This window comes from Mycetomoellerius zeteki, unplaced genomic scaffold (assembly GCF_001594055.1).
Source record: "Mycetomoellerius zeteki isolate Tzet28-1 unplaced genomic scaffold, Tzet1.0 scaffold35, whole genome shotgun sequence".
In the NCBI taxonomy this organism is placed as follows: Eukaryota; Metazoa; Arthropoda; class Insecta; order Hymenoptera; family Formicidae; genus Mycetomoellerius; species Mycetomoellerius zeteki.
Window position 1 is genome coordinate 1601113 of NW_017257338.1, and position 16230 is coordinate 1617342.

The 16230-nt window shown below is 35.6% G+C and overlaps 1 protein-coding gene across 1 annotated transcript in view; it reads left to right on the forward strand.

Moving 5' to 3' along the window:
* LOC108725562 (muscle-specific protein 20) overlaps positions 1-16230 on the forward strand; it is a 41834-nt gene that overhangs the window by 21795 nt on the left and 3809 nt on the right. Inside the window, exon 3 of the mRNA XM_018452656.1 lies at positions 12654-12783. Within this exon, the coding sequence (XP_018308158.1) occupies positions 12654-12783 (130 nt within the window). The remainder of the gene's footprint in view (positions 1-12653; positions 12784-16230) is intronic.

Sequence of the window (16230 nt, forward strand, 5' to 3'; positions counted from 1 at the left end):
GACGACGGACGACCGCGAAGGCGACCTGCTATCGATTTTCTGTCATCTTCTCGGGTTTACGACATCTCACCGCGTTTCGACACTACCAGGAACCTATCAGCATGTCACGCTTGTTTATCCCCCAACGGGACAACCGACCCGCGCGCACCGCCGCGCATTTGTTTGTCGAAGAGGACGCCGGCCGGATGTTGCCTGGATAGCATGGAAAAGCGGAGGCGTACAGCATGCAATTCATCCCACCCGTGGAAAGATAAAAACATATCGCCTCTGCATGAGAATACTTTGTATATCTCCTTCGTGTCTTAAGATTATTCAAAAATTCGGTCTGAAACTCAAAGATTTCTAGAAAATGTAAAGAATTTCGAAGATTAAAAAGAAACATCTTCGGTAACATGTGATAAGTGAAATACCTGTTGCTATAAACGTAAAGAAATTTCTCGTTAATTAAAATTACTTACTTTTGCAAAATATATACACGGAGAAAAATATGTAATTTTTACCTTATAAGATTAATAAAAATATTCTGAAATATTTTTGCCGAACTTATGGTAAACTTTATTTGCCCAAAAGTGAAAATACCGAAAGTGTAAGATAAAAAGTATATTTCAATTATATAATAGTAAATTCAGTCACGTAATTATTACCAGTAAAATAAATTATACTGTTCTCAAAACTAATAGGCAAGAACAACTCTCAAAATTTGCTTTACAAAATGTAAAAAGTACTTTACGGTATGGCTTTATGCAACGATTATTAATTTACCAGAAAAGTAAAGTAAATTTTACATAAATAGACGTCTATCTGTTTATATGGACCTGCTAATTCCATAAAATTTACTAAAATTCTAATGGATACTTACATTTTTCTCCGTGTACAGTTTATCTTTTAATAGAAATCTATTCTAGCTATATAAATCTATTCTTTTCTATTCTTTTAATAGAAGTCTATTCTATTTTATAGAAATTTGTTTTACCTTTTAATAAAAAAGTCTCAGATTGGAATTCTCTCTCTGCCTTGAATAATTGACCGTTCTCGTAATATTCGTGGAAGATAAAGCGTCATTATAGTAATAAAATTATCTATCTGAGCATAAAATTTGATGCGTAGTTTTCGTAAGAATATAATTTTGTTAGATGCATACATTTGTAAAGAACGTCTGCAAAACTTGCATTCTATTCATCGACAAGATTTTATCATACAAATTACATTTTGTTTCTATTATACTATACTATAGTTAGTATCTCACTTTTTGGCGTTCACTTCGTGCGCGTCTCGTTCATGAGGAGACCATGGTTGTCCCTAAGGTTCCTGAGGAACGTGAGACTTGAGTGTAGAAGCGAAACGAACAGGAGGTTCGGAGAAAACGGAAACGCGTAATATGTCCCTGATACCAACCGAACCGCCTGTGCTACACAAAACAAGCAACAGGTCTCGTTCTTCTCTATGATCAATTCTTTCTCCAAAATTCTATCTTGAAAAAGCGAATTTTAATTAAATGCAAATGATCGTAAGGGGCACTCCGGGAAGAAAAAAAATGACACGTGCGTCTTCAGAAAAAACACTGAATTGGATCGTATCGAAATTTAATAACGACAATCAATGGAACGTCGCTTTCAACGTCGTGATAATTAGCGCTGATCAGGATTGTGATAGGCCATTCAGAACCAATCGCCTGTCGATAGCTCGTCAATCGAGAATTCAAGTGTACGACCAGCCGCGTACTAGGCGAGCAGATTTCGGGGTAGGCGTTTTAGCGCGATCCCCACCAACCCAAAACCACGTGACGCGTCGTCCTTGCAGGATCAGGCTAGTAGTCTTTTAGACAATTGGCACGTGTCCTCCCGCCCGAAAATACTCTAAATTTCATAATATTGACGTTAAAATTCTATTACCGCATCGCAACCGCAAATGTCTTACTTGTCGCATATTGTTGAAAATGTCATTGTTTCTTTTATTCCCAAGATTTTTCAAATTAAAATATACATTTCTGTGAAATCTTCTATTTTAATATAGCTGGAATCACAGAATCCGACGTAAAAATCAGATTCTGTAATTCCAGCGATATTAAAACAGAAAATTTCGCTAGAATGTATATTTTAATTGGAATAAAAAAAACAATGATCTTTCGGCCTCGCAAAAGCACTTCTCTGTTATAAATCTTCTGTGAATTATAAATAAAAGAAAAATTTTGTTCAAGTTTTTTGAAGAAGAATGTACTTTGAAAGTAAATATTACATTTAAAATTATAATATATATATAGAAAATTATACATAACATTAAAAGAAAACCATAGATGTGAAAAATTACGTTGATATTCTCGCGTAAATCTAAATGCAGCAATCTAATGCATTTTATAGAGGAATGAAACGAAATCATAAATTGCGAGCAGCTTTCTTTTTATTATTCGCTACTTTACATTACTCCTGTAATGACTACGAAACTTTTTATTTTAGTGCTCGTACTTTTATCGGATTACTTCTGGTCTCTGCTTCGCAGTTTCCGCTATGTTAAAATATTTTAAAGAGTATTAAAACAAGTTATACACACGTAGAGTTGTCAACTTTAAAATTCAGAATTACTGGTATTTTCACGCGGATTATATAAAATTACCGGCTTTTACCAGCCATAACCGCAACCATTAGCCCGGATCTACATTAGATTTTTAAGCCTTAAGCCATAAGGAATGGACGAATCACAATCAATTATTCTCCTCACATTCGACTGCAATTGGTCAATTTTTTACGGCTTGAGACTTAAAACACCTGTTGTAGATCCGGATTTATTTAAATGATTGGAGATGTATAATTCAAAATAAAACTATGTAATTAAGTAAAAACAATTATAAACTTTATTTATTAAAATATATTAACATGAATAATCATTAAATAGTAGCTGAAATACTTAGTCTACTTTTTTTGTATAAAATCATATTTTCTGTCCGATTTGGCAGCAACCATCAATGTAGGATGGCCAATATATGCGGCGTGGAATTCTGAACATGTTTTCTTAATATTCATATCGAACGCAAATTTCTGCCTTGACCATATCCACCGACAGTCAATTACGATCATCTGTCCATAAATTATTCATAATGCTAAAAATACGTTCCATATATGCAATACTGTATGGAATCGCCATATTTATTTGTACGATTCTTTTCAAACTTGACCGGATCTTACAAGTCAAGGCCGATGGCCAGTAAGATACATATGCTGGCAACTAGTCGGAAAGTGAAAATACTGGGCCAGGCCGGTTCATTACCGGTCAGTTCCCAGACAGCACACAATATTTATAAAATATTTACAAAATATTTATAAATATTTATAAGATTTATTTTAAATATTTTGTAAATATATATATATAACTTAATGAGACATTATAATTCGAGTAAAAGATACTTATTAGAAATATTTATTTATATTCATCATAAATATTACATAAAATATTTAGTCTATATTTTAATAATATTTCGAATAAAGCTTTATATAAAATATGTATAAAATATCGATATAACATTTTAAAAAATGAATATTAATAAATATTTATCATAAATATTTTATGCTCTCTCTGGGTTGGCAACCTCTTATACACTATGAGAAGATCCAAAGTTATCTGCGAGGTTTTATTATTGTGTCTTATTTAAATTATTGCGGCGAGCGTGACGACATTATTTCTTTATCTTAGTTCAATAAGACTTAGAGAGACCTCTAAATGCATAGCGATTCCGTGTTCACATGTAAAAGACGCAGCACAGACCTTTTCTTTTTACATAAGTACATGACGTATAATGCACATAAGACATAAGAAAATCAATCAATTAAAATCTTTCATAAAAAGGAAGGAAATGAAAGATTTCGATTAGTCCATTTTCTTATGCATTATGCATTATGTTACGCAAGAGTGCGCTTTCGTCCTAAGGCTTTAGCTAATTTATAATACAGATGAAAATTAGACTCTGGAGCGACGCATCGACGCGATTAATCCGTTCTCGTGGTTATTGGAAAATTCGTACGAAGACGAGGGGAGGGAGGAGTTATGCCAACTGTTGCTTCGGGATGCCACGCGTCGATACAATTTGCCGTAGCAATGGTGGTGGGAGCGGTGGAGGCAGAGGTGGAGGCCAGCGGCAGCGTCGCGCGCCGATAGATTGGATACATCGATACACTAGTTGTATCGCTGACGTAGGGGGGTGGGGGAGGGAGGCAACGACAAAAAAACGCAATGACAGCTATGCGATACGCACAGCTCTTGCGGCGAGCTGCGCCCCTAGGAGCCCGAGACGCGTCGTGTCTTTCGAATGGCGACGGGCCGCGCATCGCGTCGCGGCGAGACGCCCGGTCGTGCCGGAGGCCGCCGGCCACCGACGGGGAAGACGCCGACGGCGGCGGCGTGCGGTGGCGTCGCGTTCGCCGATCAAAGCGAACAAAAAGTGTGCGCACTCGCAAGACGCGGCCAGCCTTTCCTGATTCTTCGTCCAATGTGACAAAAAATGCCATGCCCCCTTGGCTCGCCTCTTGGCATAATGGGGCGCCATGAGCGAACGCTGGTTGCACATCCAACCCGGTCGTTCGCGGTTATTATTTCGCGGTGAATCCGTTCGATCCCCCCGACTGGGCGGGTCGCGATGGATAGTGGTAGGGGCATTTCCACTTAGCGCGTGGTGTATCGAGCGAAAAAATGGCCGATGGCAAGGAAAGCACGTGGCGAGTTGATAAAACGCCGCCGGATGCACCGCACCGCGCGAAAGTCAAAGCTCGGTTCTATCGCGCAAGCCTCTGCTCCTCTCACCCCGGGAACCGCGCGCGGTTTTCGGCGATGGTCGCGGGTAGGGAGGACGTCGCTTCTGTGATCCTGGTGCCGCCGTGGTCATCAACATTCTTTTCGCAGGCGAAATCGCTCTCCTTTTCTCTCGAGGCTTTCTCTATGTAAATGCGGCTGATAAGCGCAAAACGGTTCTCTTTATATTACTTTATAATGAGCGAAGTACAAATAAAGCACACTGAGGTGTTTTAGATAGAGGAAGATGAAACGAATATTGTGAAAAAAATGTCATATAATTTTCTACCGTACGTTTTGGAAGATAGATTTATAGAGTCATGAGAAGAATTTAACTTTCGTAAACATTTGTCAATCTGTCATGATGAATTGAAGGGATATAGCGATGAGTTATGTTAGGCTGCGTCTATCTTGTGTTCATTTTTTCTGTATGAGCGTGTGGCCATGGATAGGCGCAATCAAAAGTTTTCTCTCACTGGCGGGAGAGGAAAGTGAGAGTATCGTCACCGAGCGCCGGGGTGGAGGGAGAGGGGACTTAACTTTGGATGATACAGACTATGTTTACACGGCTCAATTTACATCGAAGTTATAACGTTATCGATATTATAAAACTATTATAAAATTACAATAATAATCATCCCATTCTTCAGAGAAATAGTTATTGATTGGCCAGTTTCATAACATTGATGTTATAACTTTGACAAATTAAGCCGTGCAAACGTAATAATTATCGCGAGTGTATTATCTTAATGCGGTACGTTCAGTACTGGCTATATATGATATCTAATATCTAATATTTATATAATATCTAAAATATTTTATTCGCAGCATTATAGAACGTGACAAATTTAACGATACCTAAGTAAGAATACGCGACTTTGATTACTTATATTCGTGCGGTTTAAAATGCTAGAGTACGAAAGGTAAACAACCAATAAATCAACGTAAATTAATAGAAATTTTCTAGCAATTTCCTTATAGCTCTCACGCGATCTAATATAAGAAAGATGCATCGTGTGTTTCATTTAAAGGAATTAAGTATGTATATATAGTCGATACTTTTCTCTTCGTCTAACATATATGATATCGGAACTTGACTTGATACCTTCTTTCAGGACATGAAAAGGCAGAAGCTTGAAAAATCAGTCTCGTAATAAAATTGTAATAAAATATACTTAAACAGTCTTGTAACAAAATTATAACAAAATGTGTTTATTGCAATACTTAAATCACTAGTAAAGCTCATATTTACATTCATAGTATATTCATACATACATCAGTAAATTCTTACAGTATACTATTTTACATAGTGATTAAATACTATTTTTAAAAAATAGAATTTTTGAAAAAAGAGCAGATGCAAATTAATGTGTAAAATCTGCTTATACATATTTTCTTTTTTTAGCTTCTTTTTTGTATATCTAAGGAAATGTAACACGATACAACTAAAACGAAAGATTATGATCTAATGTAATTGATAATAATTGTCAATGATAAAATTGATAAAATTAATGCAAATTACTAAGAATTTATAACATATCTTAAAGATATTGCGAATATTATCTTATCTCGGAACAATTAACATTTCATAAGGCTTTGGTCCGTGTATGATTCCGCCTATTGGTTCTGTTTGTATAGATCCTTTACCTGGCTCTGGAAGTAATTGGAACTTTTGCATTACCCCGACAAAGAAAAGAAACGTAGCCGATTTTGCCAAAGCTTCTCCGGGACACCTTCTTTTTCCTGAGAAGAAAAATATATATTTCTCTTTGAAAACTCTGTAAAATATGTATTGAAATAATTGATTTACGAGATTTCAACTTGATCGTAATTATTTATTGGGTAGAAGATTTCGCGTGAGTGTTAAATTAAAAGAGTATCGTTCACTATTTTCCTTAACGTGAAAGACATGTACCTGACCTTTCAATCGAGAAGTACTCGGAAAGAAAACAAGAAAGTGTTATTGTAATTATGTACATACATCACGGTGTATACAAGAATTTGGTTTAAACGCAAACAAGCACATCAATAACGTACGTAAACGAAGCAATCACTTTCGTTTCGCAAAAGAATTTTCGCGACGTCTGAGTTTTTCATAGCTGTTATTCCTTTTGTAAAAATCTCATAAAATTCGTTTCTTATAAAGAATGTTTAAATTAAAATATTTTTAGTATGATTCATACTAACCTTTTCCGAACAGTATAATATTCTCGTGCTGATGATAAACACCTTTCTCGTTTATGTGCCTCTCCGGTCTAAATGAAGTCGGGTCAGGGAAGAAATCTGGATCCATATTGTTTGAATACATATTCATTAAGACGGTAGTATTCTTGGGTACTTTGTAGTTGCCGAGAATTGTATCCTTAAGAACGCGACGTGGTCCGATTACAGGTATGATGTGAAATAAACGTTGACACTCTGTTAATATTGCTTCCGTGAAGGGCATTCTATAATTAATTTGAAATTCAACGTAAATTGAACGTTTGAGTAATTTCTCGAATAGAAGAACTGTAATAAGAGAAGCAATGTCCCCCCATATTGTGCTCCTTTTAAAGTAGAAATTATGTTATTTTTACTTGATTTTATCCTCTAATTGGGGAAGCCTATCGGAACCGATCACGGCGTCGATCTCCTCGTGCAGCTTACGTTGTACATCCTGTTGATTGGCCATTTGCAAGAAGAGATTATCCAATGTCGCTGTCGTGGTGCTGATACCAGCGATGAAGAAGTCGAGCAACGTTACAAGTAGATTGTTGTCTGAATAGAACAGAAGAGATAATCGCGCGTATGTCGGACAAGCGGACTCGCGAAGAGAACGCTTCCTCTCGTGCACGGTGTTTTCATTAACGCACTGACTGGGCACGCGGGAGGAAGCGTTAATTTTCTTGCGAACACCCGAGAAGATTGCGAGAAGAAGTGTTTTCTTACGTAATAATCGCTCGTAATAATAGAAAGCAATTATAGGCCCGTACCTGAAAACACAGAAATTTTGTCTCGCTTCTCCTCCACATTGTTATACATCTCCTGGAGGAATAAATCAATAAAGTCTGCCTCGTTTCCCTCGACGTACCGTTCCTTGTGCTCATTGATAGTATCCTGCAGTTTTGAAATATGGCGCGTTAATAAGAAAGCTGAAAAATCGAATTAACATTCGAAATTGCGTACCATTAGGAAGCTCTTAAGCTCATCGTTTAACTTGACGAGGAAGTTGTAACCCGACATCTCCGGCGCGATGTAACGTAGCCAGGGGAAAGCGACTAGAACACCACCGGTCAAATCGAAGTTTTCTGCGCGACGCTCCATCAGATTCAGGAATTTCTGCAATCTGCAAATAATCACGAAATCAATGAGACAACGCATAATCGCAATTTCCTTTCTCGAATTCCCCGGGAGTAAATCCGCGGAAATGCCGCACCGCTGAGGAAGCGTATTTTTCAATTGTTCCGTCGACGATTTCACACAAGTACCTTGGGAGATTCTCGGATGGTTTCCGTCCTGTAATCAGCATCCAGAGGACATTTATCACGCCAGGTGCGAATGCGGATCGTATTTGCTGCACGCCACCGTTTGCCAGTTTTTCCACTATGAGCGTCATTTCTTCCATGATCAGCTCCATCATCGTTTCCTTGGCGAAACCAACGCTCCTTAGAGCACGCACTGACCAAGAACGCAATTCCTTCCATTCCGCGCCGTCGTTCATCGTGATTCCTGATTCCAATGATTTCTGATTAATCAGGAGTTTTTAAGGGTCCTTATAATCTGAGGAGATAATCACTTGATGTAATCGTGGGACAGAGTCCCCGAAATCATTATAAAATTCATATGAAATCCCTATATGTATAATCCGATAATTACATATGCAACCACGAGAAATTGTGTAATATTAAATAAAATCGTTTATATTACCGAAATCGTTTATAATGATTTCATATGTAGTGAAGAAAATTATTTGTAATGAGATGAAATTGTATGAAATCAAATGAAATCATATGTAATCTATGAGACAATATTTCAACTAGTGATTACCTCCTCGTTATAATCTGTCTATCAGTTTTCTATTTTTATAGCGCGAATCGAATTTATTTATTATAATTTCATAAAACATATACAAATCAATATTTAAAATATTGTTCTGTCTGTTTTTTTTTTTTTTTTTTTTTTTTATGAGATTACAATTCTTTATATTATTGAAAATATAAGATCATAAAAACCGATTTTCAAAATAAAACCTTCAAACTAATGTAACAAATTCTGACCGTATTCGTTACCTTTTTTCATTCCCATGTTTCGTAACTTTATAAACTCATTCCAAGGACGTCCGTCGTAGTTTTCGCTAAGGCATACTTCGTGTACAAGCTTACTGTTCATGACAACAAATACATTGTCGTTACCCAAACGTAAACTTATGATGTTGCTATTATATATCTTGCTGAGTTCCAGAAAGGCGAGATGTTGTCCACCGAGTTTGCGTGATAATTTTTCTAAATAATACCGATTTCCAAAAATCGGCCAAGGGAAGGGACCTAAAAATTACGGCCTCTTAAATGTGGAAATTAGATACTTAACTACTATATTAACAATTCCAAAAAAATTTCTTCATGTTAAATTCTTCAAAATTCATATTTTTCTCGAACGTATTCTTAAGATTAGCAATTTTCAAAGATGACGATTAGTTCGTTATCGCGTATATTATCGCATATTATAGTTCTACTTGTTCTAATCTTTAAAAACAATTATCTTTTAAAACCACTATTTGTTGATTTTGTATTAATTATTTTTATCACTGAAAGCAATTAACAATTATTTCGCGTAGTTATCGCAAAATCTAATTAATTCATTTTTAATAAAGCGATTTATTTTTATATTCTCGAAAAGTATACCTAAAGTCGGGCTCTCATTGAAACATACATTGACTTCTAAATACATCGACTTTCTTTGTAAATATAGACAATTGTATTTTAATGTTTTCTAATTACAAAGTGTAGATTTTATTCTGTATTGATTTTAAGTCAAGATCAAGACATTTAATATATAAATGAAAATATATAAGTTTTAAGATAACTTGTTGAAGAATAGATTTCAACAGAACAATAATAACACTTAAATATTGGCAATTTGCCGATTTCTATTTGTGATATGTCATTTTATAGCTAGACAGACTTGTTTCAATTAATTATGGATTTACCGAACTAAATTTACGATTGAATTTATAGATTATCGAAGACACCAAATTAATTATCTTCCGCATTCTCTCTTTATAATTGTAATTACGATGAAGTCAATTTTAAGTTTACCTTGAATTATCTTCAAACGTTAAATTATCTTCTATCTCATTCAATGTGTAACACGTACGATTTTATACTTATTACTAACTTTGTAAGTTTTGTTTTAAATTTGTTGAAAGCAGTAAAAAATTATTATATACAATATTTTGTGAAGCGTGCAATATAAATTTAATAATTCGTACAAAGAGACTGAATCGTTAATTGAAAATTTTGATGAATTTTCAACGGAAAAGTTATTTTATACAAAAACATGCTGCTTTTCTCTTTTAATAATAATAAATAACATGGTGGAACAAAAGTTTTGCATATTTTATGTAAAAATAGCTCTGATAAGTATAATATGATTACAGGCAATCAATTTATGTTTATCATTTAAAATTTTCGTGGAATGCTTATTTTTATGAATTAATTAAGACGCAATTATTAAAGCGTTATATATAAAATTAAATAGCCGTTTATATACGATAAGGAGGTGATTGACGCATATTGTTTCAACCAGCGTAATTTCGAATAAATAAATTTAAGATAAAATTGAGGTATCTCGAAATATCAAATAAAATATATAATCAATGAAAGGCATATTAAAATAAAACAATCTGAAGGCTTAATAATTAAAAATCTAATATATTTAGCAAATCTCTGCATAATATCCATAATTAAGAAAATTATGTAAGAATTTATGCTAAACTTTTAATTTTATTTAATTACTTGGATAGAAGGATAACGCGAGTTATACATCTCTATCATAATTTTTAATACAATCGTTTCGAGTTTTAATACATCGATTAATTTAACACGGATTTCTAATTTCTCTTTATACATTTTCTATTAAAGTGTAACATTCAATTTTACTATGTTAACAAATAAACGATATTTCTTTTTGTGCGAGAAATACTTTATCAGCTATTATTAAATACTTTTCCAATAGTTGAAAAATTAAAATAAAAAATTAAGTATTATGAATAAAATTTAATTTCACAGAACGCGATGCTATCTTTATTTTTGAATTCATTCTCGTAAAGGCCAAAATATTAATAAATAAATTACCTGGCGGACGTTTTGCTCTCCGTAATATGAAAATAAGGCAAATAGTTAAGATCACCAAAACCTCGGTCACGACCATAATGCCTCGTTTTTCCTTTTAACGTGCTAGCCACGTGCTGTTTAAAAGTTTGTCGCGTTCTGCTCGCTCGAGTCCTAGTAGTCCGTCTTTTAAGAAGTGAGGTCCTTCCGATCTAGTTGCTGATTTGTCCAATCAATAACGTCCACATATCTTGTCTGATAAGACATGAGTACAGCCTAAAGACATATAGAATGGTCTGCGGGATCCGTAAGTAGTATTCAAATGTGATTTACAATAATAGAGAGAGAGAGAGAGAGAGAGAGAGAGGGACCGTGGGGAAGACGGACCAATTTCCCTTTCATTCTCTCTCCCATTACACCGTCGAATGGAAAGAGATAGAAATGACCGCCTTCTATGGTTCTTCTCTCTTACTTTTATCGACCATTTTGACACACGGATCGCGCAGTTCATTCTCTGTCTTTGGTATAGCCCAATCTAAAATGACCTATGATAAAATAGACGGAGCGTTCATATGAGAGAAGCTGAAGATAATTGTTCAATCCATTTTGAAGGACAGCGCTACTCCCGAAGTAGAGACCCTCTAATCAGAGCCGCGATATTAAAACAGCTACTTTTGATTGGTCCGCCATTTTTTATCAATTCCCACCTATATTCAAATATTTATATTTATATCACTTTTTAATTTAAACAATACAACGAATTTATAAGGAATTAATAAAATTTCTTATACTATATGTTGAAAAACACAAATGTTACTTAACTTTGCAGAGAAATGAACCATTTTCGGCATCCAATTTATTCTCTCGATTGCCTACATGCACTATACTGCGCACAAATATAAAATTAAAACGATCCAATGAGAAATATTCAGATTATAATGAGAAAATATTCAGATTTTCTCCTATTTTTTTTCCAACAACAAGAAATTGAAAATTACATAACGTAAATAAATTTTAAGAATATTTTAATAATTTTACGTCGCTCTCTCTTCTCTATATTTCTCGTAAATGAAAATAAAAATTTCTTACACTAAAAGAAAACTAAATAGTTCTGGCAACTATAAATTTGGCAACTTTTGCAATTGAAGCACCTGTAACTAGTTTTACAAAGTAATAGAAACTAAAGTAGTGCTGAATGTTATAAAAATATAGTCACGGTAACAAATTGTATGCACTATTAATTGGTAGTGAAATAGTAATTCAACTACATTAAGCAGTTACTTGGACTTCATGCAAATAGATATAACAATTATATTTTTCTAGTTCAGACAAAAATTTTTTTTTTAATAAAGCACTCTATACAAGCAGCGCCGAGACGCTATTATGTTTCCAGATCACTTATTTAATTATTCATGGTAAATTTGATAAAACAATTTTCCGAAATGAATATCTAATAATTTTTATTGTATTTAAATTGTAGACTTTACATTGTTGCCAATATATTTTTCTTTAGTTGTAAAGACAATATCTACTTATTCTAAACGATAAAATATAACATGCTTCTTATAGGCATGAGTTACGAAGATGCTCTGAGGGATGGTGTTCTTCTCTGTATGCTCATGAATAAATTGCAGCCCGGCCTGATCTCGAAGATCAATACATCCGGTGGAGATTACAAGATGATGGATAATCTTAATCAGTGAGTATCACGTTATGAATTTGAAGAACAGTAAATATGATCAAGAAAATATCAGAAATGACTTAAAGAGTAGGTGAACAACACTGTAATGTAATAATAACAACAAAATAAGATGTACATCCACTAAATATTTTCTGAATAACTAACGTTGATTTGAGTTTAAGATTGGCTAAACTAGTATCAGTTTTGCTGTAAATTTCTTGTCAATAGGGTAAAGTCGCCTTTATTATGAGATACCTTTTTTTTAAAGGCTTGTAATTTATTTAATTTATAACCTGAATTTCTACTTTTACGTCAAATTTAATCTTTACAGTTAAATAAATCGTTATATCACGTGTCTTATGAATACGATTTTACTCTATCACTGCATGCAAATTTTATTACCCAATATTTATTTTTATATAATAAAACAAGATTTAAAGACTATAACCTCAATAAAATTTGACAACATTCAATTTCACAAATCTTTTTTTGCAACGACATGGATAATCTAATAATAAATTTTTTACTAAATAGGTTTCACATTAAGAGTAAAAAGTTCATGATAGAACCAAACACATGCGCTTGTTAGTTCAGCAGAAACCCCGCTATCTCATATTAGGAGAGAGAGAGAGAGAGAACCTATCCCATAATAGGCGACTTTACCCTAATGAGCTGCATTTAACAGAGAGAAATACTCAACCTCACACTTGTCAAATTAATTTACTCGTATTTCTAATTATTAATTTCTTTATTGGTATTTATTAGACTTTAATAATACTTCGTAAGATTTTTTCGATATTTACTTTTTTTACTATATAAAAAAAAGTAAATTTTAATAATTTTGTTTGAATAGTTCGAAGTAAATATTTACTTAATGCATATTTATTTCATACTATAAATTTGATTTAACTATCATTTTTATTGAATAAATATTTATTATATAAATTTATTTATTCTCAGTAAATGTTTGTACTATTCAAAGAAATATGCATTAAGGGGATCCTAAAGTCGTCTGTATTACCGACTAAATCATAATTTTTGTATAACAAATACTTTTTTCTCTTTCACAGATTCGAAAATCCTTTTCCAGGATTAAAGTATACACATTAATACGTGTTTGTGAGGTGGAGTTTATGCCGAGAACGATAAAAAATTTTTCTTAAGATTTTTTAATTCCGAAATTTTTTGTCGTTTTCGGTATAAACTTCACCTCACAAACACGTATTAATGCGTATACTTTAATCCTGGAAAAGGATTTTCGAATTTGTGAAAGAGAAAAAAAGTATTTGTTATACAAAAATTACGATTTAGTCGGTAATACAGACGGCTTTAGAATCCCCTCAAGATTTAGTAATTTTTTTTCAATATAACAAAAGATATTCCGCGTCAGCGAGTCGCGACGCAGATAATTTTCTCATGGATGGCGCGGCAGTGTATCCCGCTTCGGTGACGCGCCTTCTGCTTGTTTATGGTCCCCTAATCCGCCGTCGACTTTACGCAATCGACAGTGTTTTGCGTCAGTTTCTCGACTGCGGAATATCGACAACGCCGATCAACGACCGTTCGGGCCGTCGTCGCGAGTCGAGAGATTGTTGACCCTCTCGCGAGACTCTCTCGTTTCGAGAGTCGCGCAATATCACCAGCCGGAGCGATTGGGCGCGAAACGCCCCGGCGATGATGGATCCCCCGGCTCCTAGTGCGTCCTGCTTGCCTGGCAGCCGAGAACCGACAAAGTCTGAGGTCGGGACCATCGACTATACATTGGAGCGCGATGAAAGTGAAAACACCGATAGATATATGTAGACGCGTAGCGTAGCCGTTACGTAGAACGCGCGGAAAACAGAAAGCCATGAATTTTTACGTCATCATGTTTTATTTTATATATTAATAATTCTTTGAATTATATTTGCATATAAAATCAGCGCAGTGCAAATTAATCAAGTGATGATTAGAAGACCAAATGTTCATTAAAAATTTATCAAGGGAATTTTTAATGATCATCGCAATCGCAGTTTCCCATGTCTTGTAAATTCTATAATGTGTGTACATCTTCCTTCCCGGGATTTAAATGTTCTTTTACTTTCAAGCTTTTTGCATCGCTAGTTTTCACGATGATATAGGCAATAACTTGGCATAATATACATATGTATGTATATCTGCGACGTGACCGCAACCCGAAAATAGTATCCAAGTCGAACGCTTGTAGCACATTGCTACAATCCTGATGAAGTATTTGCCTGTGAGGAGGTGATTTTAGGATAACGCAAAAAGAAGCGCACCCTCGGGTGGTTCGTAAAATTGCGCTTATCCACATTCTCCCCTTTTGTCACTCAGGATAAAAGAGATTCGCTCCCTTCGATTGTCAGATACGAGCGTCTGATGCATTTCCCGCAAACGTGACGGTCTTCTCTCTTCCGGCCGTGGACACTCGCGGCTATCTGGACCATCTCCTTCCTTGGGAGAGATGCGCGCGTTCTTCTTCTTAATCTATGAATTTCCAATCCACCTAAAGCCGATATTTCTTGTATCGTACAAGTCTTTTCAAGTTTACTGATTAGTCAAGACAGAGAGATCCAAGAACTTCTCTGTCTTGCAATCAATTAACAAGTTTGAAAAGCCTTGTTGATACATGAAAAATCGGTCTAGAGAGATCACAGTATCATGCGTAAAAAGTGGGTCTAATGATCAGTGATTGCACAGTATATAATTATGAAACTGATCAATCATAGCTATCCCTCTGAAGAATGGAATGACTGTGATTGGTCAGTTTCGTAACTACGGATGTTATTAAACCCGAGGTTGCCGGATCAGGCGTGCCGTCAACTATTAAACGTAGTCACTTGATTAGTCTTCCAAGGGGAGAGGGGAAGAAAGCCCCACATCATGAAATTCGAAGATGAGAATATGGAGGCCCGTAACCCCACCATCGCGGCTTCGCCAAACGAAGCGTTTCCATTTACGCGTTTCGATCGCGTCGCGCACGTCCTGCACTGTCTCGCGCTTCTCGCCGTCGGGCGCATTGCCGTGCGCATGTCGCGCTTCTTCGACGTTTGGCGCGTTTTGAATGTTTAAGAGCGCGTCCCGGAGGTAGTGGGGCGAACGATGCGCAGCGCGGCCACTCCGCGTTACTCCCTTTCTACGCGAGCAGTATGATCACGGTGAAGGTGGTTATATACCGCCACTACCGTTGCCGCTCACGCGCGAAACGTACCGTGCGTCGCGTCTTCGCGGATAGATCGCACGGTAAGATCTGCACATGTATGTACCGCTGCACACGGCGAGGAGGGATTCGCCTGCTGCAGCGCAGCGCCAAGTCCCCTCATGCAACTCTGATAAACGGACCGCTCGTAAGCACTGACCTGCCTCACGCTGGACGAGCTCGACGAGCGCAACAGGTTGCGGACCACGCTTGGTCGATGCAAGGCCACGGATTCTAGCGAAACAGCCTTGCGGGAACGACATAAT